General features: G+C 33.0%; 2 protein-coding genes across 8 annotated transcripts in view; one reads left to right on the top strand and one right to left on the bottom strand.

The window, feature by feature from the left end:
* The window catches only part of LOC111511426 (uncharacterized protein KIAA0930 homolog), a 30301-nt gene extending 28566 nt beyond the window's left edge, over positions 1–1735 (top strand). For all 7 annotated transcript variants that reach the window (XM_074181477.1, XM_074181479.1, XM_074181475.1 and 4 more), the window contains one exon: positions 703–1735. In XM_074181477.1, the coding sequence (XP_074037578.1) occupies positions 703–743 (41 nt within the window). In that variant the 3' untranslated portion in view covers positions 744–1735. The remainder of the gene's footprint in view (positions 1–702) is intronic.
* A 1968-nt stretch (positions 1736–3703) lies between these two features.
* On the bottom strand, positions 3704–17069 carry LOC111511425 (uncharacterized). The gene is made up of 8 exons (XM_023167439.2): positions 16858–17069; positions 16632–16799; positions 13797–14033; positions 13458–13704; positions 12175–12630; positions 10080–10718; positions 7157–7369; positions 3704–6034 (listed from the first exon to the last, which is right to left on the bottom strand). Exons 1-8 carry the CDS (start codon positions 16915–16917, stop codon positions 5952–5954), a joined length of 2103 nt encoding a protein of 700 aa, XP_023023207.2. The 5' UTR covers positions 16918–17069; the 3' UTR covers positions 3704–5951.
* Positions 17070–24703: the final 7634 nt, after the last annotated feature.

Raw genomic sequence — 24703 nt, 5'->3', positions numbered from 1 at the left:
AAAAGAAGTTTTATTTGAGATTTGGATGTTGCCAAGACGTTCGCCGTGAACATTTTGGACATCTACTTCGTTAACATCTATAGTTCTTTTTCGTATTCTACATTTCATTACGTTTTGCATTACATTCTAGTTTTTGGGTGTACTTTCATCGAATTTCGGTAACCACGTGATTTTAATTTATTTTATCTTAATTGTTACAATAAACTTGAAAGCGATATTATTTTTGAATAGATATATCGATATATCACAAAAATATCACAAACCTATACTTCCTATTTAAAAAATTGGGGGTTGTACCTGTCTTCGAAGGGGGTTGAAGGTAGGGGTGGCATTTTAACGTTGAAGAATGTCAATTAATTTACATTTGACGTGTTTCAGATTTTTTTAAACATTTACAGTAACCGAAATAATGAATTTATTCCATTGTCAAAGAGAAAGATTTGTTAACTAGTGACCGATCCCTTTCGTAAACCTAGTTTCTGTAGGTACGTTGAAAGAGATTAATGATTCAAGATTTCATTTCGAAATATTTATTTTGTTATAATTTGAGTGATCAAACCTGCTTTGAGAAAAGTGTTGTCTCTGTTTTGGTTTAATGCCAGAGATTGTAATTATGTATATTACTTTTGAAATAATTTCATTTTCATTTTTCCCTTTCAAACCATATATCTAGAGAAATTCTGATAATTTTCTCTTTTTCAGATATTTTGGATCACCGAGAGGGGCCTATTTTGACATTTTAATAAATAGTTTTCCAGAGCGTGATTTCTTTTAAACACAGACAACTCTCTGCGCCTGTAGGTTAAGACCAAAATATATTTTTTCGTCACTTCTAGGCAGAGTGATTTAAAACGAATTTTTGAACGGTTGAATATAGCCAACTGGATCAAACCTCGAATGATGCCCATAAGTAATGTTTTTGTATGTTCTTTATTTTCTATTTTTCCTATATTTGTTTTCTCAAATTCCTATATTTGAAACTTTTTTTGTATCATGAAAAATAATATCGAAATTTCACCTATTATAGAAAAACTTGATTCCAAAGCATGGCCTTCAATGAACGTTAATTTTCCCAATTTTCAATGGTACAAGTTATATTTGAGGTAATCAGATTGATGATGTTCATTCAGGTGCAGACTTTTATTGCTTGAAAATATAAAGATTTCATTCCGAGAAAATTTACAAAATTCAGAATCAAATGTTTCCTAAATATCCTAAAATTCATAATATACACATGGTTCCGACTGTTGGTTTGAATATTTGTGGTTAACTATCGATACTTTGACTTCACAATTTCTCTATAGGATACAGAACGTTCGCTATTCCTTTGGATTATTTCAACTATTTCTAACTCCCTGATTCTCTAAAAAATGTTTCATTAATGGCAAATTAGAAACTGAATCATAAAACAATGAAAACTATTATCAAAACAAATTATGTTAAATGACATAAATATTTCTTCTGGGAAAGATGAACTGAACTACATAATAATCTAAATAAATATTCTGGTTATAGATTTAAGTCACTTCACGAAAAAAAAGTTATATGTTCAAGCAATAAAAAAATCCTTTTAATTTCATGTTGCTTCGATTTCAAATCGTTTTGTAATGAATAAATTCCGTAAATATAGATATATTTTGAAACAATGAGATTTTTTAAAAATAAATAGACTCAGATATGTAGGTATGTAACCTTTTTTTAGATATATTCGAAATAAACGCATCCTTTTTTGAAACACTTTTTTCATTTCATTTCTTCCTTTTTTGTTGAAATGACTCGTGAGACAATTTTTTGTAACTCGAACTTGATCTACAGGATCTCAAAGTTTTTGTTTGGAAAAAAATATCTCCTAGTTCCGCGTTTCTAGGAAAATAGTATTTTGAGCATTTTCAACTTTTCACCCTCTCGGCGGGGTGCCATCAAATCTTCAAATCTCGAGTAGGATTATGAGTCAAACAGATCGATTTCTGTTTTGAACCCCCTTGAAGAAAGTTATTTTTTATCAACTTTCAAGCGAAACTTTCGTGAAGCAATTTTTTCCAAAAAAAAAAACAGGATTTATTACATGCTATATAAGTTCGTAATCCTTAATAATACTCAATTTTCTAACGATATGTAAATGAATTGATTTCGCAAAACTCGTACGTCAAGAATTTGCTCAAAAAAAAATGATTGTTTCAAAAATGATTTTGTTCGTATTTTCACTTCAAAATAGTAATTCATTGCAAATTCCGATTATACGACACTGGCAAGAAATAACGTAGTACAGTAGAAAATGCCTTGTGACGCATATGGTTTTTCTCAACTTGAAATTAAAAATTATTGAAATGGTAGTGAAACACTCTTCAGATATTACCAGAGCCCAAAAGTGTTGATGGAGAGCACAGTTTCAATCTTCCGTAGATCTCATCAGTGGTTCAAATAAGAATTAGCTCCCCTCATTACTAAATTGGCCAATATGTCATTTGGATTAGAAGTTATTTCAAAAAACTGCAAACCAAATTGGTTCCAGACCAAATATTTTGGTACTCCACTATAGCTATGGAGTACCTATGTATTGAGTTAATAATTCATGTCTTGTACACTTTTTAGTTGTTTGTGATACTTCGTGTTACTTGAGCACACAATATAGAGTCAATCTATTTCTGTCTACCAGTTTTCCCAGTTCTTCACGACATTCCCAGACCAGTCTCAAAGTAACTTTTGGGTTTTTCAGTGCCCCAAGTGGTGCCTGCCTGTCTGTTGAAATATTGATCCTCTCATTCCGTTAATTGCGCTTTGCAAGACTGCATATACTTCAGTCTGCGAGACAGATGCGATTTAACTGAGCAGGTAATAATAAATTACACCACCCCTCCCGTTTGATTTTCTGCCTGTCTGAATATCAGGTGTTTTCGTAGAGCATATTCTCCGGATGACTGATCTTCTTCCACTCTCACAGTTTTTGGTGTCATGTAGTCCATGTTCGATTTTGGTTCCTCCAACTATTTCAAAATCTCTGTTCTGCTTGACCTCTTGTAACTCAGTGAATTTTCTAATCTAAATTGGTCCTCTCTAGCCTCTCCCATTATTAAAAAATGTAAAGAAAGATTCAAGAGTGTCTCCAATGCACCTGTTGGTGTGGTATTCACTGCTCCTGTTATTCCCAAACAAGCAAGTCTTTGCACCTTGCTTAGTCTGTTAATAGCTACCCCGAAAGATGTGTTTCTTCACCCCCAGAATTTTAGAGGTCCTAAGACCTCTACCTTGATCCTCTTGATGAATGCTACTGTCGTCAATTTTGTTGGCGTATGTTCAGCCCTTTTTTGTCTGTCCATCTTGTTATACTACTCAAGGTCTGCTGCATGTATACCTTCACTATAGTATTATATTCGCCCGAACTTCTGTGCTTAATGAGAACAATCCTGTGAAAGGGGACATGATGTCGATGCATTCTTCAAGAAACTTCAGTCCTAATGACAATCACAAGTACTGAGTAGTTCAAAATTTATTGAAACTTTATTTCATTTTCCATGTTTAGTGGGTTTGAACTGATATCGATAATGTTAAGTTTTTTCTCCCTTCAGAGGAGCTTTTAGAGTTTGAGGGACATTTATCTATCATTACTCCATCTTTCAAATCGGGGCCCAGCCCTTTCACTTTATCACATTATTCTTTGGAAATTACAGACTTGTGATCTTAGTTAATAAAGGAAACAAAGATAAATAGTTTCAAAATTATTCTGTTTTAATCTTCATCACTTCATATGAATTATGTATACAATAAACAATATATTTAACATTATATAAATAAATATTTTCCTATCACAAAAACATGCTCCGTTGGTCCTTTAAAATAATTCTATGTAAAAATGATTACCTAAAATTTTTGACAGTAACAGATCTAATAAAATAAAAATGCGGCTTCACAATAGCCATAAAGAAATATCCACGTCTACCAACTATCCTGGTTACATTCAACTAATTGAATGTTTTGTGCAATGAAAATAAAGCAATTTTTATCACATGAAAAATATGTTCTTACTCACAAACAATATTTTATTATGATATAACCCCCCCTCAGTTGCTTTAGATGAAATGATCAACTTCATTAAATATCAGGGTTGGCAAAAATGATGATTTATTAAAAAATTCATCGATTTTTATACGAATAAAAAAAGATTTTTTATTTTCTAGATAAATCATGAAAATATCGACTTTCAATTATCCATTTTATTTCGTAACAAAAGTTACCTTGAATTTATTTATTCTAAATATGGGTAGTTGTAAAATGTATTCAATTACATTTCAAAATAATTTTTATTTTAATATTCTGACACGGATAATCCTGTTTCAAATTGACTAGGTTTGGATAGGTTTATTTTTGTCGGAAAACTCGCTCGGCTGTGACTTGTTTCAACATGAAACACTCCAAACTCATAAAAGTATGGTGGATTGATTTTTAAATTTTTTACGGTTTTTGTTCGTAGATGGGGACAGTAGTTATATGATTCGGTCTATCTAACCCTAATATGTTCAAGTTTACAGTTTGGGTGTTTTATGAAATGAAAAAATATATAGAAAACTTGCAAAAAGAAAAAGTGAATAAAAGCAATTTGCAAAAATATTTAAAGAACAAGATAAAATAGATCTCACAACAGGTGATTATTTTCATTTATATTTGTTAAATATAAACTGCTGGCCATAATGAACGCAAACAAATTTGCAAAAAATTCAACTGTAATATCCAAAAAATAAAATTACATATTGAAATGCGGTTTTTACATGAATATTACAACAAAAATCAGTGCGAATAAAAACAAAATCGTCATTTTTATATTTTTGACTTAATTTTCAAGTATGAATGTTTTTTTGTGAAAATGACATCAATTTTTAGAATTATTAGTTTTGTTCAATAATTTATAGTTTATCGGTTTATAATTTTTATTTATGTCAAAATAAAAAATGTTTAATTTTGTAATTTTTCAATTTAAATCAATAATAAAAATTAAAAACCGCTATTAAAATCAAGATTTGAATTATTCGATTTAAATCAAGCCATTCCTGTGAAATGAACTTTTTCAAAATGTTTTAATGATTGTCATCTTACAATATCATCCAATAGGATTTTGAAGACTTGCTTATATACTTATACTTGAACTACATACTATTTTTCATGGTCTTCTTTTGCATTTGCGCCCCCTTAGGTTATTCATCCACTACATTTGGCAAATGTATGGGGGTTGCTTCTTACTTAATCAATTTTGTGATAATTATAAAGGATTTTAGTAGCATTTTATTGCGATATTTTCACTGAACATTGGACAACTGTGAAAAACTAATCTATGCGTATAATTAGAAATGATATTGAAATCGAACGAGGAGTCCTTGATTCACCATCTTTCAACAATAATGAACAATTACGCTGTTCAGAAGGCACATTTCATTTTTCATGAAATTCTTTTTACACCATTTTTCATCATTGAAAGTGAATTTCTTGAATTTTAGAATTCATGTACATCAAGAAATTACAAATAGGTATACAGTGAAACCACTAAAGTCTGTACCATATGGTACTATTTTATTAATGAATATCATTAAAATGTGACTCCTCAGTTAGTTTTTGCTTGAAATTAACTGAATATGAGTCCCACTTTTGTTGTCACACGTAATTCTGAACCTGCCAAAATTGACAGTTTGAAAGAAATTTTCTGAGGGAAAAGTTATTCCACTTTTAATTTTACACCCTCTACCAAATTTCAATTCTCTACTGTCATTATACATAGAATTTGAAAAATTCAAAGTGAAAACAAATAGTAAGTTTTCAAGCAAAAACTAACAGCAAAGTCATATTAGTGGTGCCCCTGTGTATGATATAAGCTATGTCAGAACTCTAGGTAATCTTTTAAAACATGAATAAATACACAAAATCAACCAATAACAAATATAAAAACTATATTTAACAGAGCAAACCTACAATCTCCTTTTCTTCATCATCATCTTCCTCTTTTTTTCTTCTTCCTCTTTTCTCATATCTTCTAGATCTTCCATGATTCCTGTAACATAAATTATACTTGGTGAACAATATATTAGGTTGATTCAATGGTTTTGTGTGTTTCGATGTCATGTGCTTTTGTAGCTACTACATATCTCAATACATATCGATGGCGTTTTGCTAAAAGTCGTTAAGTCAATTTTTGCCAATTTTCAGTAAATATTATGAACAATCTTAAATTGTCATCCGGCACCTTTAGTAGAACTCATTAAGTCCACTACTGATATGTATGTATGCTACTGTGAGTAGCAAAATCATCAAGTAACAAAGAATACATTTTATACCAGGCAGAATTCTTGGACTTAACGAGTTCTAGCTGCAATGGATTTCAACCATTTTGAGGTTATGTTCTGTTTGATTAGTTACTTTTCGTTTTCGTGCGTCCAGAAGTTTTGCAAATTTTGAGTGATTAGTGACTGATTTATTGTTACAATGCAACAAAATAGGGGTAAGCGGATTCTAGAACTTGCCCAGAGTAATAGGTCAATTAACAAGCCCAATACTACTCTTCCTGCAGTTCTCACAAGTAACAACAAAAAGGTGAGTAATATTACTCTATTTTTTCAGTATTTTCTAAAATTTGTCCATTAATTTATTAGACGTATTATATTATCTTTCCAGCTCGTAGCAAATATCACTAAGTCCATCAAATGTCGATTTTCAACAAGTGGGAGCTCACATAAGGTTTATTCTGGCATTTATCATCAAATTGAATCAAATTGAATTTTGCCTTAACATTTAAACTTCAAACTCGTTTTTCTCAAAACTAGCAATTTGGACTCAACGACTTGTGGCAGAACGCCGTCGATATTCATTGTACTGGTTTCCAAAAACAGTCGGACCATTACAGTTTAAAAGTGGTTGGAACCGGTTAATCAATGTTCCTAATGTGAATGCGTCATGCTGGGTCATAGAACTTTTTTTTATCAAAAAATTTACCTTACTTCAACTGAAAATGCCTAAAAAAGGCAAGTATCATCATCTATTATCTCAAGTGCAAAACAATATTACAAGAAAATAAAGTAATGATTTACTCTATCAATTTCCGTATTATCATAAATTTGTGTTTCGAATGTGTGCATATGAAATAAAGGAATTTGAGTAATACTGAAAAAACACTTACCAATTTTGGTACTGATGACATCTTCTTTCATCACCTGGGCAAAAGAAGATTCCATATTGTCAATGTCATCGTCCATGTCCCGATATCTAGATTTGTCATAACCAAAAATTTCACTAATTTGCCTTGAGTAGTCATTATCTGGATCATCGTCATCATCTATGAAATCGTCCATTTCGGAATCATATTCATCATCATCGTCATCTATTACACGTCCTGAAAATATAAATAAATAATTATTCTACAGTTCATAAGTATATGTTTATTCATAACTTAATAATTGAGGTTATGAGTTAATTTATTATCATTCACAGGATATATCCCAAATTATTATCAAACAAATTATAGCTTTGGGAATATTCATGACAATCAGCGTTACTTTTTTTCATAAAAAAAGCGATTTATTTCCAACAGGAGTACCCAGTTACAGGAAATGCTATTAGTACAGAGTATATATGAAATAAATATTAAAAATGATTGGAATATAGAAATGTATAAAAGTAAATGCTAAAACGAAGTATATATAAAATATTCGTATACGTAGAATTTTAAAATAGTAATGAAAAATTGAGTACATAACACAAAAATGTTACAAATCATGCAATGTAGTAGTACTGACACAAATGTTATTTATAGTATTATTAAAAGTGATTGTGGATACATGATACAGAGGAGTTCCAGAGTCAAAATGAATATCGCAATGTTCACAAATTTCATTGAAGCTATTGCACATAAAATTCAATGGTGATCGTAGCATAACATTTGTGCATGATGCTTCGCAATAGAATTTCAGATAGTGTCGACCTTCACTTCTTGATACTAAGAAATTGATCTCAGGTAAAAGAACCATACTGTCAATATTGTTGTTTAGTAATTCATACAGGAATTTTATACGAAGGATAACTCTCCTATTTTCCAAAGATGTCATATCAAATAGTGTCATTAAAATGTTATGATCAATGGCCCTCGTGGGATATTGTCCATCAACAACTTAGACATAAGTATTATAGAAACTTCCTTTGCACGCTCTCAGTTGATGTTTTTTGGTAGTTATAAACTGGATTCCATAACACAAAGCCATACTCTAACTTACATCTGGCATACGCAATACTTTTGATACTTCTGAAGTTTTTGCCATTTCTGTAAATGAATCCAAGCGTCCTATTTGCATCAGCAGTCATACTCAATATATGTGTTGTAAATGTTAATTTACTGTCGTATGTTATACCAAGATCTTTTATCTCATGTACGCGTTGATTGTAGTATTACTGATTGAATAATCGTACATTAAAGTTCGCTTTTTTGTTGTAAATGATATTATTTTACATTTGGATACGATCAGTTGTAGACGATTATTATCACACCAAAGTTGAATTACATCTAATTCATGTTGTACACGTTGGAAGTCAGTAAAGTCGTCGATTTTATAATATAGTTTCAGGTCGTCTGCAAATAGTAGACTAGGAATATTCGAAGAGGTTGCCAAGTCATTAATAAAAATTAAAAGTAAAAGAGGTCCAAGATTAGAACCTTGCGGTACCCCAGATGTAACTAAGTACTGAGCCGATTTGAAAGATTAATATTCGACGAATTGTTTTCTGTTGGCTCTAGATATGATTCAATTAGAGTAAGCAGTTGGTTAGAGAGTCCCAATTTTGTCAATTTGCTGAGAAGAACATAATGGTCTATTTGATTGAAGGCTTTTTGAAAGTCTAAATAAACAACATCGACTTGTTTTTGCTTGTCCAGGTACATACAGAGATATTGACATAAACATGCAAGATTTGTCATACGAAACCATGCTGAGTAGGAGAAATAACTTTTTGAATATGGGAGTACATAAGATCAGAAAGTCGAGCTGTCAGATAAAATATTATTTTCATGTGTGAAACTGAGAAATATTTGGTTGAATCATTGGTTGAAAACTGGCACTTATCAAAAAAAAATCTGTTTTTTTTTGTTAATGCTATAACTAGAAGCCCGCATGTAGCACATTCTTGAAAGGATGTTTATGTGCAAGTATGTCTAATGTTGCAATTTGTCTAACCGACCTAACCTAACCTGAACCAAGTTATGCAGCTCACCCTGCATTCAAATGTTGGGAATATTATAGACAAAAAAGATAAAACACAAATATATACATACTTTTTCCTGAACATAACTTGTTCACATAACATAAAAATGACTATAAATAGTGGAAGAACTGAAAAATCAGCCTATGAGAGTGTAGAAATAAGTAAACACAATATTATGAATAACGATGACGAACCTATACCAAATAGCATACTATATAGCTTGTTAAAATAATATTGTTGGGTTTACTGATTACTACATAAAGACACAATTTGGATAGGCAATATTGTGAAATTAATTTTTATATAGCTGAAAATTGTTTTATATAAACATATATTGTAAAATAATATATAAGGCAAAATAGTAAAATTAATTTAGGTTGGTATACCTGTATGGGTGGTACACCTGGATGGTTTACCTGTATGGGATACCTATATAGCATAAATAGGGTTAGCACCGCATTAATTTCTAGTTTTAATCTTTCTCTTTGAAGATGTTAACTTGGTGATCGAAACACGTGTCGAGGTGTTAAAAATAACGATTTGGTGTTGGGAAAAACTCCAGTAATATTCATTACTACACCAAAGGTTCCAAACAGTGCATCATAAGTGCTATTTGGTTCTCAAATATTGAATTCTGAAGATAGAATTTTTGTTATATGGCAATATAAATTTGTGTTGTTTATATTGGTGTTATTTATATGAAACCGATAGAAAAATGTAACAATATTTTCAAAGACCTGCCATGAAATTTTTGAAAATTTTTTAAAATGATGTAAATTATAAATATTTAAAGAACCTTCAAAATGATAGAACATGAATAGTTAATTTCAAAGATGAAAAATCAGACTTACGTTTATTTACTAGAGGCTTCTTTTTCGATCCTCTTGAGTCACCTATCCGTCTAACATCTGCTGGTGGGAACTGTTTAGGTCTCAGATCAGAAGGTGGGAACTGTTTGGGAGGTAGTTTTTTCAAACTGACATTACTTGGTGGGTTTCTTTGAGATGATCCACTAGAAATGCCATTCTTTGTTGGTGTGTGACCGTTCTGAGACTTCTTGAATTGCATATCACTTGGCGGGTACTTTCCAGCAGCAGATTCACCAGATGATAACTTTTTAGTTACAGGATCACCAGATTGAAATTTCCTAGTATTTGTATCACCCCAAGAAATTTTTTTAGGTTGAGGGTCACCAGATGTATACCGTTTATCACCAGGTGTTGATTTTCTGGGCTGTTCATTGCCAAATGAAGATTTTCTTGGTAATTGATCACCAGGTTGGTGTTTACTAGGAGGACCACGATCTGTGGTCGACTGACTACTTGGATATTTTCTGGAAGGTACGTCATTGCTTGTCACCCTCCTAGCTGACCCATCATTGGCTTTCATTAGCTTTGAAGGAGGTGGTCCATTGTTAGAGGTTTTTCTAGGTTGGAGATCATCTGGAAGGAATTTTTTTGGTTCCACTTCAGGCTTATATCTCAAATCACCTAATAATACAAAACATTGAATTAGGAAATCATTATCATTTCATTATCATTATAATTTGGTGAAATTGTGAAATTTGGGGCAAAAACCGAATCGAAATATTGTATAAAAAAAGGTAATGCTATTGACTACATCCCTAATTTTGCTACTGTTAAGGCACGGCATCTTTTCTCTAGTAGTTGTCCAATCACTTATTATTTTCAACTGCAATAGTTATTTACAATTATGTGAATTGAACCTAAAAAAATATGTGTACCTCAATTTGATTAAAATGCATTAAAATTTTGGCGCCCAGTACATTATTTAATTTTTTATAATTAATATATATCATATCAGCTCTCTACAGATGATTTTCTGAAAATTTTTAATATACTTTATACCAGAAAAATACACCTAATTGAATAGTTTTTGTGAAATATTTAATGAGCTTGATAAATAAATAAATGATTTTTTTCATTTCAATACATTTTTTCGTTCAGGTTTGAATGTATTTGAACTTCTTAACGTTTCAAGATTACTTGCTAAAGTATTATAATTAATTATGTCATTGCTATAAATAGATCTTTTACCCAATTTTGTGAATTGGCACAGTGGTTAACAAATCCCTTTTACAAACACAGGGGTCTAAAATTTTTTTCGAGAGATTTCATCTTGTGGAAGGTGGATGGATTTAATTAATTACATGACTGGCGTAACTGAGAATACCGTGAGCCTAGGCAGTTTAGGGAGTTAAAAACATAGACTACCCCAGGCCAAGAAATTTTCACTGGAGAGCCACCAGAATTGAAAAACATTTTTGCTATATATTATAAAGTATCGAAATTTCTAACGAATGTTCGCCTTTGTTGCCCACTTATTGTAGAAGATAAAGACTTGAATATTTTGAAGTCAAAATGTCAAATGGATTGCAAAAACTAATTTCTGTAATGAATGGAATCTTGCAAAAAGGCTACTATATCGATAATTGGTTACAAACTTCTTACTCAAGAAATGGCCTGGACTAACCAGAACTCGAGGCTAATAACCACAATTGCCAATGACACCAAACATTCAAGCCACTCTCGTTAGATTTTCACAAAACAACAGTTTGCAGTTTTTTGGCTCATTGTTTTGTGAAAATTTCATGAATAGTTGTTAAATCTGTTATTCATCAATTTTGAGAAACCTTTTTCAACGTAAAAAATCTAGTATGTAAAATATTTCTGATTTTACAACCCACAGACAGATGTTTCAATTTTTCATTCAGTATCCTGACACAGTAGATTCTCACAAAATCCTACAGTAATTTCATAAATCCTGATATTGTTTCTCGAAGACAAATGCTTTCTAGTGATTTTACCTTATAATTTGCAGATGACACTTTTATAAGGATATTTCATCACTCACTGAGCAACCATGTAAATAATTATATCCAGCAAAAACAAAAACAATACAATAATAAAATCAAGCAATTCTCACCTGGAAGGTACTTTCTGTTTGGTCTTTCCTCTGGTTCAGGAGAAAGAGGGCGTTTAGACTTTTTGCCAATTCCAGCTTTCTGACCTTGACCCTTTTCTTTGCCATCTGATTTCTGAGCTGATGATTTGTTTGTATCAGAACTCGATGGCTTCTGATTGTTATTGTTAATCGATTTATTCAAGGGTGTCCTGGAATCACCCACTTTGGGAATTCGATCTTCAACTGGCTTGCCTTTGATAGGTTGTTTTTCAGAGGAAGGTTTTGACAGTTTATCTCCTACTCTTTGAACTCGACTATTTTCAATCTCTCTGCGCCTATCTTCTCTTCTTTGTTGAAATTCTCTCTCCCTCTCCATTTCCTTCCTCTGCCTCTTCGTAAACAGTTGTTCCTCCTCTTTTTCCTTTTTCTCAATGACAATTGGCTCAAACTGTTTCTTCTCAGCGATTTTTAGTAATTCTATCAGTAAAAAAAAACTGAGATATTAAAAGTCAAAACATCAAAAAAAAATTCTGCACTTCATTTCAGAAATATATGAACAAATTCCATGAAATGACCTTACCATTATCTAATTTTATATAGATAAATATATCCATATGTACAATTTTGCAGTATAGTCAATAGGTTTGATTATTAGATACAGATGAAATTTGATAACAATTGTTTACTTTATCTCCTGAAAGCGCCAGCTTGGTTGGTAAACGCGTGTTGAGAAGAGTGTTGCAGTTCTGGTTTTGAGAAAAGTGCTTGTTTTGAGCCACAGGGAGTTATGTATTCAACAGTTTGAGACTGATAATGGGAAAAAGATTCATTAGCAATTTACTAATAGTTTTGAAAAATTTTACTATGATTTGAAAGTAAATCAATCAGAATAATGAGTAATTTTGGAGCAGGAGCAAACAACAGATATATCTTCTTTCAAGTGTACTTTGTAAATATGTGTGGCACTAACATTTAAATCTCTAGTTCATTTTATATATACATATTTTTTATTATGCCAATGTAATGATTACTGTTATCTAAAATATTTATGCTGATCTCTTACTAGAAAACATTTATCAGTAATTTTGTTTCATAAGTAGTGGAGATGAATATTCATACAGGTAACTGGTGATGCCAACTTAGTTTGCGAAACGCATGTTGAGAGACAGCATTTTTGTTCTGGGAAAGGAAAATTGTTTTTAACAGATTCTTTTTTACCAGAGGTTCAAAATTCTACTTATCAAGTTAGGTAGCTACTGTAGAAAAAAATAATTTCAAGAATCAAAGATGATGATATAACATACCTGCAAAGTTCATAGGAGGTGGAGCCATTTTAGGCTTGAGCTTAGGTTTAGGAGGTGGTGGCATGGCAGATCGATCTTCTTCTTTTACCCTTTCAGGAGCATCATAACTGACACCCTCCTCATCTTCATCGTCTTTCTTATCCTTGTGTTTCCTTTTTCGACGATGAGGCAGCAATGCATCTTCCCTTTCCTTTTCCAAAGCAGCTTTTACCCTATCTTTGGTGCTACTCAAATTTGTGCTGACTTTCTGTAAAGCAAAATAATTGAATTACCTATTACGTTTTTCATTATTGATCACAATATTTTTGTACTTTTATAAACAAATATAATATACGGTACCTTCTTGGTCATATCGAATTTCGGTTCATCAGGCATTTTGTTGTACTTCTCCATCATTTGATTGTAGAAGGCAGAAGCTTCTTGGGAAACATACCCGTAATCATCTTCATCAGGTTGTAATGGACCTGCCAGTGTAACAGCTGTATTATCCTTGTCCGTTGCATCATCAATCACTGACTGGTTTGCCGATTTTGTCCTTTTGAGCATAACATTGACTCGACGGGTTGCTTTTTTATCCTGAAAATCAAACAAAACTGTAGCTGGAACATTATCTGACAGAAATTTTGGAAAAAAAATGTATTAATTTTTGTTCTTGCAGCTCTGTACACTTTTCCCAACGATGCTCAATAAGTTTGATACCGTTTTTGTAATAAGAACTGTCTTGTTTCCTAAAATAGCCATCAACTGTCAACATCACTTCTTCATCATTGGAAAATCTTTGACCACCGAGAGGCTAAATCTGGCGAATAGGGTGCATTAGGTAGCAATTCAAACTTTAATTCGTTAATTTTGGTCATTGCCATAATGGATTTGTGAGCAGGTGCATTGTCTTGATGAAACAGCACGTTTTTTCTTAGCCAACTGCGACCATAGTAGAATTCACTAAGAGATCTAAAACGGAGGGTCCCGGACCTCTAAAACTTTGAGGTGAAGAAATACAAGTGTCGGGGGAGGTTAAATATCTGGGAGTAATCCTAGATTCCAAACTGACCTGGAACCAACACTTGGACAGGATGAAGTTGAAAGCGGAGTTAGCACTGATGCTCGCCAGGCGCACCTATGGAAAAACATGGGGGCTAAAACCAGACATGGTATATTGGCTATACACAATGGTGGTTGAACCCATGATAACATACGCATATCTGGTCTGGTGGCCAAAGATGAAGCAGGCGATCGCCATCAACAAATTAGGCAAGGTGCAAAGACTTGCATGTTTGGGAATGACAAGATCAATGAGAACTACCCGAAAACATGTTTGGAAAACACACCTGGTATACAGATGGATTGAAGAATAAACATGGAACGGGAGCTGGAATATACCGAGCGGATAGAAATTTAAACTAAAGCTATCCGCTAGGACTATACACATCCGTCTTTCAGGCGGAAGTGTATGCTATCTTGCAGTGTGCACGACTTATAAAATCAAGACCTCAAAGAAATGAGTGGATCAATATTTTTACTGACAGCAAGAGCGCACTAGGGGCTCTGACAAACCTGAAGGTGACATCAAAACTGGTCTGGGAATGCCATGAACTTGCAAACAGAAACAAATTAACTTTGTACTGGGTGCCAGGGCATTCAGGAATCACAGGTAATGATAAAGCTGATGAATGCGCTAGACGCGGATCATCAACTTCATATATAGATAGGTCCAGAACCAGCTCTGGGGGTACCAAAAACATTGATACGAAACCAGATTAGGACATGGACCAATAATAAGCACACAAAGTACTGGACAAAAGTACCTGGCAACAAACACAGTAGAACCTTCATTAGGGAACCGTCCGAGAAAAGAACCGAAGAACTACTTCAATATAGTAGGGACCGGCTCAGAATAATTACAGGGTTACTAACCGGTCATTGTCCCCTTATAGGACACCTGAATAACATGGGGCTGTATAACGGAGATCTCAGCTGCAGATTATGCAACGAATGGATAGAAACAGCACTGAATCACAGGAGGCAGACAATATATGGACGTACAAAATTACGTCCAGAAGAATATGACGAACATCCAACACGAAACCTGTACAAACTAGTACAGGGAACAAGACTGATGGAATGGGTGTCATGAGAAGATGGGCAATAAGCCCAAGAGGCTGCAGTGTTTTCTGGAGACTTGGACTAAATGGACAAGTCAGACAGCTCCCAAAGTACCAAAAAAAAAAGACAGTCAATGAAAAGTACCCCACCTGCATTCCAAAAAACCGATGCCATGACCTTGTCTGCAGATGAAACGGTTCTCCCTTTTGAGTCCACCGTTTTGGATGTTCTTTTGTCTCGGGTGGGAAGTGATGTTCCATGTTTCATCCATAGTTATGAAACAACCCAAGAATTCACGACACTGTTTTTGCTCAAGTGTAAGCAAACACTGCCCCCACCTTGCACACAACTTTCTCATGTTCAAATTTTCAAATAATGAACGATTAATTGCACCTTTTGAAATATATCTAGTATTTGTAATTAATACTGTCATTATTTCTATTCATTGAATGCTTGGATAATTCCGAGTACACATACTTTATTGTTATGAAGTTGGACTGACTTTGTCCATCCAATTTTAAATATATTTTTGTATATTATGATGCCTAGTTGAAATGAAGATTATTATTATCATTATTATTATATTAGTTTCAAAAGTTGGTTTTTACTGTGTTAGTTTTTAATTATATACAATTGTATTACAACATTGTAAAACAGGGGTATCCCGTTTATACTACTAAATAAATAAATGATGAACCAGCCACTGCTATGCACAAACTACGTGGAATAATAAGACCATTGGAATAACAGGAGCAATGAAAACCACACAACAGCAACATTGGGAACACTCTTGAATTTATACTTTATAAAATTGGTGAGGCCAATTCGGACTGGAAAATTCATCGAATAATAAGGGATTTGGCTAAATTGATATTTCAGGGAAATATGACAAAAAATAAACATTGAACATGTTTATAGGACACATGATACTGAAGTACTCTTTCAACACAAATTCCACAGTTAAAGTCACAATCTGTTAAGAGATATTATACATTCTTACTCATCTGTGTACAACTCATACGTTTTTAATAGTATCATTTGGGAAACTTTTCACTGAAAACAAAACAATACCTGTGATCTTAGTGCTAGTAATTCCTCTCGCCTCTTCCTATCCTCCTCTGCTTTTCTCTTTTCTTCTGCCTCTTTTTTGGCTAAAAATTTTTTAATGTTTGCTGATAACTCTGGGGTACTCTTCGTCATTTTCTTCGGTGGCTCAAATTTTGTGCTGTAGTATCGTATCTAAAAAACAAAAGGTTTGTAATGGAAATATTCATTAGAGAGGATACCATATTCTTACTCCATTTTTGGTATTTTTTTCATTTTTCTGAGCAGTGTGTAGAACTTGACCAAAATCCATCTTTTCAAACTTAGGTAACTAAAATTGAGGGACTGAAAACTAATACAATTTAATTTCAGTCATTCGCTTTAGAAATTTTTAGGTGTAATATCACCATCCATTGAAAGTATATTATATACTGAAGTACTGACATCTTCTTCTTCTCTCTTTTCTTATGGCCTTTGCATTACGGCGCAGTAGACCAGTCTCCTCCTATTACATAACAGATGTTAAGCAATAGTCGATTCGTCCAGAGACGTAGTGTGTCTTGCTCAAAGCAAACTACGTCAATATGTTGTTGATAGACAATAAGTCCACATGATATGTCTCTTTGTTATGTAATTTGAACTCGTAACTTGGGCATCTGCTTTTTCTTTACGGTTTTTCAATACTTGCTGGTAGGAATGATCGGACAAAGAATACATACAGAGGTTAAATGATCAGGATATAAAAGAAAAATTGGGATGAGGATTGGATATCCCCCCCCTGCTATTATAGTTTAATATGGTTATAATCCATGAATTTAGTAATAATTTTAATTATGGTTATATTTAATCTGCCCAAGACTGTGACATCTGATATTTATTTAGATTTAGATGCAGTGTTGTCACACTGGCACAGAATTGTAAACATTTCTGTGACATTGGTCAGTAATCAGCCACAGAATACTAGTAACCAGAATAATAACTAATCATTGGTAAGAAAGATTGAGCATCTTTGTGCGCATGATTTCGAGAAGACATCAATATCAATAAGAAATGGAATGATTACGGGGCCCATCGTTACTACATTGTATTATTTTCGTACTGATTTGCCAAGTGACCGCCTTGTGGGCAAGGGCCAAGTGACCCCAAACTTCACTCTGATATTTTAAGATTGAGTTCCCTATCGATTCCATAGATGGAGTCTTCGTGAGGAGAGATGTCATCGCCCTTACATACGATAGTATCTCAGTTCAAATAGTTATTTTAGGGCAATCGATTATTTATATGCAACAGTAACGCCAGAAAACAAAAAATCCACGAATCCGTTTTGAAAGATGGAAAAGTGAAGTTGCTTGAGTTAGCTGACATTGTAGAGATATCAAAAGAACGTGCTGGCTGTATATTGCATGAGCATTCAACTATGAGAAAGCTCTCTTCAAAGTGGGTGCCGCGCAAGCTCACTGTTTACTGTTTACCGAAAACAGAAACGTCTTGATGATTCTGAACAGTGTTTGACCATGTTTAAACACAATATACCGGAATTATTGCATCGAATGTAATTGTAATTAGCTTATTAATGCTATCGAATTGCTGAAAAAAAAAATCATGAAAATGAATAGATAAACGTGTTTCACTTGTTTTCCTAGAAGTAATACCGTATTGTATCAAATTGCTTTTTTCAAAATTTGTCATTACATAAAAGAAATTGTACCGAGTAGCAAAACGCGTTTCAAATAAAGCTTATTGTGAAAAATCTAGACTTTTCATCATGGATTAGTTGATATGATTAAAAAAACAAGTGGTCTTACTGATTTGATATTTATTACAGAAATTGAGAATAAGTAATAACTTACAAAAAAAAAAGCAAGTTATGAACAAGAAAATGTAAAAATTCAGTTTTTACAGGTGCGTTAAGATCATCTCTTTTCACTGTTTCTCGGTTGTGACAGCTGCAGCCGCCACTCTCTCAACATTCCTATGTCGCTATATGAATGCTGCACCTCTGTATCGTCCCGTGCGCAACTGAACTGCTGGAGGCGTAAAAGAATCTGTACTTCACTTTTACACCATCCCCGTAGAGTAGACTCCGGCATTGCAAGGCTTCTTGCCACCGAAGCCTTGCTCTCCCCATTTCTTACCTTGCTGATGGCTCCTATATTCATCAGCAGCATGGTTTCATTATTGAATTTGTTTAATACTGGCAAATAAAATAGAAACACTGTGTTGTCTAATCATTTAGAACAGTCTTGTTGTAATTCCCAGGTTCAGCTCCACACACATTTGTACTTGAAAAAAATTAATGTTTGGATTGAACTATTTTCTATTGACGTTAGAGTTGATTTGTGAGTTTCAGGCAGTTCAATAAATATTTGAAGATATAATGTGTTTTCCTTACCTAAGAATAGATCAGCAAATGAACAAATTATTGAGAAGTAAATTATGGTTTAACTTTTGTATAGAACTGAAAAGTAACGATGTTCTCACAAGTAGTTTACTCAATGAAAAAGTGTCAAATTTTTTTTCCACTGATAAGGTTGTAACAGAAAAACCTCTGCAAAAATAGTTTAAAATTTACTTGTGAACAGAATAGTGGCACCATCTTCCACAGAAAAGGTTAACTTTTCATTACCCACTCACAGAAATCTATGTATATAGACTATATACAAAGCTGTAACGTTGTAAGCTTCATCTACGAGCTACGAGATGGTGGGAGAAAAATGTTCGATCATAACGTTTCCAAACATATTCAAATCAAAAGCTGAATTTCCCGACAACTTCCTGAATGCGGTTTATGAACATATAATAATATAAAAAAACCGTTCATACCTGAACTTTCAGTTATGTGCAAAATATTCGAGAAATTCACTATGAAGGAATGAAGTATATCAAATAATCGATTCTTGTGTAGAAAAGTTACCTGTTCATGGTGAATTTGGAATTGACACTTCACTTTCTACCTGAATTATAACTGGATTATAATCAGAAATCTGCCTGTACCAATCTGTGTTTGTACCAATTCATTCAATTAGTTGTAGACTGAAAATATAATTGTCTCCTTTACCTATATGAAATTTTACGTTAACATGTTGTTATAAGGAATCATGGTCTTTGTTAATGAATCCGACTGTTTGATACCAGGAATTTGGAATAATTCTTCAAATTCTGACACACAATTATTAGAAATATCACATGGGTAGCAGAATGTTTATATATATGCCTACATTGTTTTGACAAAACAGATTCTGGTAGCTGTTCTTAATAAAATATTCAAAGTCAACATGAAGGATTGCAACACCAGTGATGAAAATATTTTTACTCGTCTGAATACATCAGTTTCGTCAAAAGACTTGATTTTCTAGTGTATCACACTCCTAGTCGTCAACTAAATTATAATTAGGTTTATGATGTCGAATAGCTGAAAAATAATTTCATTAAAATGAAAAGATAGATGTGTTTCACCTGCTTTCGGCAAAAAGTAAGACCGTATTGTATCGAATAGTTTTTTTCAAAATTTGCCCTTTTCACCACATTCATTACATTATCTGAAAAGTATTGTCATCACCTACTGTTATGTAAGAGAATTTGTAGAATGGTTTGATGTACCAGTAACTGATGAAATCACTGTGTAGGAAAACGCGTTTCAAATAAAGCTTATTGTAAAAATTCTATAATATAATATTATTATCATGGATTAGCTGATATGATTTAAAAAACAAGTGGTTTTACTGATTTGATATTTATTACAGAAATTGAGAATAAGTAATAACTTACAAAAAAAAAACAAGTTATGAACAAAAAAATGTAAAAATTCAGTTTTTACAGATGCGTCAAGGAGATCATCTCTTTTCACTATCTCTCTGTTGTGACAGTTACAGCCGCCATTCTCTCAGCATTCCTATTTCACAATATGAATGCTGCACCTATATATCATCCCGTGAGCAACTGAACTCCTGAAGGCGTAAAAGAATATGTACTTCTGTTTTACACCATCCCCGTAGAGTAGATTCTGGCATAGCAAGGCTTCTTGCCACCGAAGCCTTGCTCTCCCCATTTCTTACCTTGCTGATGGCTCCTATATTCACCAGCAGCATGGTTTCATTATTGAATTTGTTTAATACTGGCAAATAAAATAGAAACACTGTGTTGTCTAATCATTTAGAACAGTCTTGTTGTAATTCCCAGGTTCAGCTCCACACACATTTGTCTCACACAATTGTACTTGAAAAAAATTAATGTTTGGATTGAACTATTTTCTACTGACGTTAGAGTTAATTTGTAAGTTTCAGGCAGTTCAATAAATATTTGAAGATATAATGTGTTTTCCTTACCTAAGAATAGACCAGCAAATGAACAAATTATTGAGAAGTAAATTATGGTTTAACTTTTGTATAGAACTGAAAAGTAACGATGTTCTCACAAGTAGTTTACTCAATGAAAAAGTGTCAAATTTTTTTCCACTGATAAGGTTGTAACAGAAAAACCTCTGCAAAAATAGTTTAAAATTTACTTGTGAACAGAATAGTGGCACCATCTTCCACAGAAAAGGTTAACTTTTCATTACCCACTCACAGAAATCTATGTATACAGACTATATACAAAGCTGTCACGTTGTAAGCTTCATCTACGAGCTACGAGATGGTGGGAGAAAAATGTTCGATCATAACGTTTCCAAACATATTTAAATCAAAAGCTGAATTTCCCGACAATTTTCTGAATGCGGTTTATGAACATATAATAATATAAAAAAACCGTTCATACCTGAACTTTCAGTTATGTGCAAAATATTCGAGAAATTCACTATGAAGGAATGAAGTATATCAAATAATCGATTCTTGTGTAGAAAAGTTACCTGTTCATGGTGAATTTGGAATTGACACTTCACTTTCTACCTGAATTATAACTGGATTATAATCAGAAATCTGCCTGTAAGTGTTTGTACCAATTCATTCAATTAGTTGTAGACTAAAAATATAATTGTCTCCTTTACCTATATGAAATTTTACGTTAACATGTTGTTATAAGGAATCATGGTCTTTGTTAATGAATCCGACTGTTTGATACCAGGAATTTGGAATAATTCTTCAAATTCTGACACACAATTATTGGAAATATCACATGGGTAGCAGAATATTTATATATATGCCTACATTGTTTTGACAAAACAGATTCGGGTAGCTGTTCTTAATAAAATATTCAAAGTCAACATGAAGGATTGCAACACCAGTGATGAAAATATTTTTACTCGTCTGAATACATCAGTTTCGTCAAAAGACTTGATTTTCTAGTGTATCACACTCCTAGTCGTCAACTAAATTATAATTAGGTTAATGATGTCGAATAGCTGAAAAATAATTTCATTAAAATGAAAAGATAGATGTGTTTCACCTGCTTTCGGCAAAAAGTAAGACCGTATTGTATCGAATAGTTTTTTTCAAAATTTGCCCTTTTCACCACATTCATTACATTATCTGAAAAGTATTGTCATCACCTACTGTTATGTAAGAGAATTTGTAGAATGGTTTGATGTACCAGTAACTGATGAAATCACTGTGTAGGAAAACGCGTTTCAAATAAAGCTTATTGTAAAAATTCTATAATATAATATTATTATCATGGATTAGCTGATATGATTTAAAAAACAAGTGGTTTTACTGATTTGATATTCATTACAGAAATTGAGAATAAGTAATAACTTACAAAAAAAAACAAGTTATGAACAAGAAAATGTAAAAATTCAGTTTTTACAGATGCGTTAAGGAGATCATCTCTTTTCACTATCTCTCTGTTGTGACAGTTACAGCCGCCATTCTCTCAGCATTCCTATTTCACAATATGAATGCTGCACCTATATATCATCCCGTGAGCAACTGAACTCCTGAAGGCGTAAAAGAATATGTACTTCTGTTTTACACCATCCCCGTAGAGTAGATTCTGGCATAGCAAGGCTTCTTGCCACCGAAGCCTTGCTCTCCCCATTTCTTACCTTGCTGATGGCTCCTATATTCACCAGCAGCATGGTTTCATTATTGAATTTGTTTAATACTGGCAAATAAAATAGAAACACTGTGTTGTCTAATCATTTAGAACAGTCTTGTTGTAATTCCCAGGTTCACCTCCACACACATTTGTCTCACACAATTGTACTTGAAAAAAATTAATGTTTGGATTGAACTATTTTCTACTGACGTTAGAGTTAATTTGTGAGTTTCAGGCAGTTCAATAAATATTTGAAGATAAAATGTGTTTTCCTTACCTAAGAATAGACCAGCAAATGAACAAATTATTGAGAAGTAAATTATGGTTTAACTTTTGTATAGAACTGAAAAGTAACGATGTTCTCACAAGTAGTTTACTCAATGAAAAAGTGTCAAATTTTTTTCCACTGATAAGGTTGTAACAGAAAAACCTCTGCAAAAATAGTTTGAAATTTACTTGTGAACAGAATAGTGGCACCATCTTTCACAGAAAAGGTTAACTTTTTATTACCCACTCACAGAAATCTATGTATATAGACTATATACAAAGCTGTAACGTTGTAAGCTTCATCTACGAGCTACGAGATGGTGGGAGAAAAATGTTCGATCATAATGTTTCCAAACATATTTAAATTAAAAGCTGTATTTCCCGACAACTTCCTGAATGCGGTTTATGAACATATAATAATATAAAAAAACCGTTCATACCTGAACTTTCAGTTATGTGCAAAATATTCGAGAAATTCACTATGAAGGAATGAAGTATATCAAATAATCGATTCTCGTGTAGAAAAGTTACCTGTTCATGGTGAATTTGGAATTGACACTTCACTTTCTACCTGAATTATAACTGGATTATAATCAGAAATCTGCCTGTAAGTGTTTGTACCAATTCATTCAATTAGTTGTAGACTAAAAATATAATTGTCTCCTTTACCTATATGAAATTTTACGTTAACATGTTGTTATAAGGAATCATGGTCTTTGTTAATGAATCCGACTGTTTGATACCAGGAATTTGGAATAATTCTTCAAATTCTGACACACAATTATTGGAAATATCACATGGGTAGCAGAATATTTATATATATGCCTACATTGTTTTGACAAAACAGATTCTGGTAGCTGTTCTTAATAAAATATTCAAAGTCAACATGAAGGATTGCAACACCAGTGATGAAAATATTTTTACTCGTCTGAATACATCAGTTTCGTCAAAAGACTTGATTTTCTAGTGTATCACACTCCTAGTCGTCAACTAAATTATAATTAGGTTTATGATGTCGAATAGCTGAAAAATAATATCATTAAAATGAAAAGATAGATGTGTTTCACCTGCTTTCGGCAAAAAGTAAGACCGTATTGTATCGAATAGTTTTTTTCAAAATTTGCCCTTTTCACCACATTCATTACATTATCTGAAAAGTATTTTCATCACCTACTGTTATGTAAGAGAATTTGTAGAATGGTTTGATGTACCAGTAACTGATGAAATCACTGTGTAGGAAAACGCGTTTCAAATAAAGCTTATTGTAAAAATTCTATAATTATTATCATGGATTAGCTGATATGATTTAAAAAACAAGTGGTTTTACTGATTTGATATTTATTACAACATACAAGTTACAAACGAGAAAATGTAAAAATTCATTTATTACAGATGAGTTAAGGAGATCACCTCTTTTCACTGTTTCTCGGTTGTGACAGCTGCAGCCGCCACTCTCTCAACATTCCTATGTCGCTATATGAATGTTGCACCTCTGTATCGTCCCGTGCGCAACTGAACTGCTGGAGGCGTAGAAGAATCTGTACTTCACTTTTTCACCATCCCCGTAGAGTAGACTCCGGCATTGCAAGGCTTCTTGCCACCGAAGCCTTGCTCTCTCCATTTCTCACCCTGTTGATGGCTCCCACCTTAACCAACAGCATTTGACGTTTCGTCAACCCGGAAAAATTCATTTTGAATTTCGAATAACTTAGTACCTAGCCTACAAATGTTAAATGATCGACTGAAGTATGTTCTCTTCGAGGCTGCTTACATATGGGTTGAGTAAGCTAAAGAGCTGTAAGTAGTAGTCGTTCGTCCGCTCCATTCCATTTGCCTATTGGTTAGACAAAGCAGCCAGC

Source organism: Leptinotarsa decemlineata, unplaced genomic scaffold, assembly GCF_025532065.1.
Source record: "Leptinotarsa decemlineata unplaced genomic scaffold, Ldec_3_MD MMD2_tig00026314_RagTag_RagTag, whole genome shotgun sequence".
Lineage (NCBI taxonomy): Eukaryota > Metazoa > Arthropoda > Insecta > Coleoptera > Chrysomelidae > Leptinotarsa > Leptinotarsa decemlineata.
Note: the sequence above shows the minus strand (reverse complement) of the source record. Positions and strands in the feature narration are given on the sequence as shown.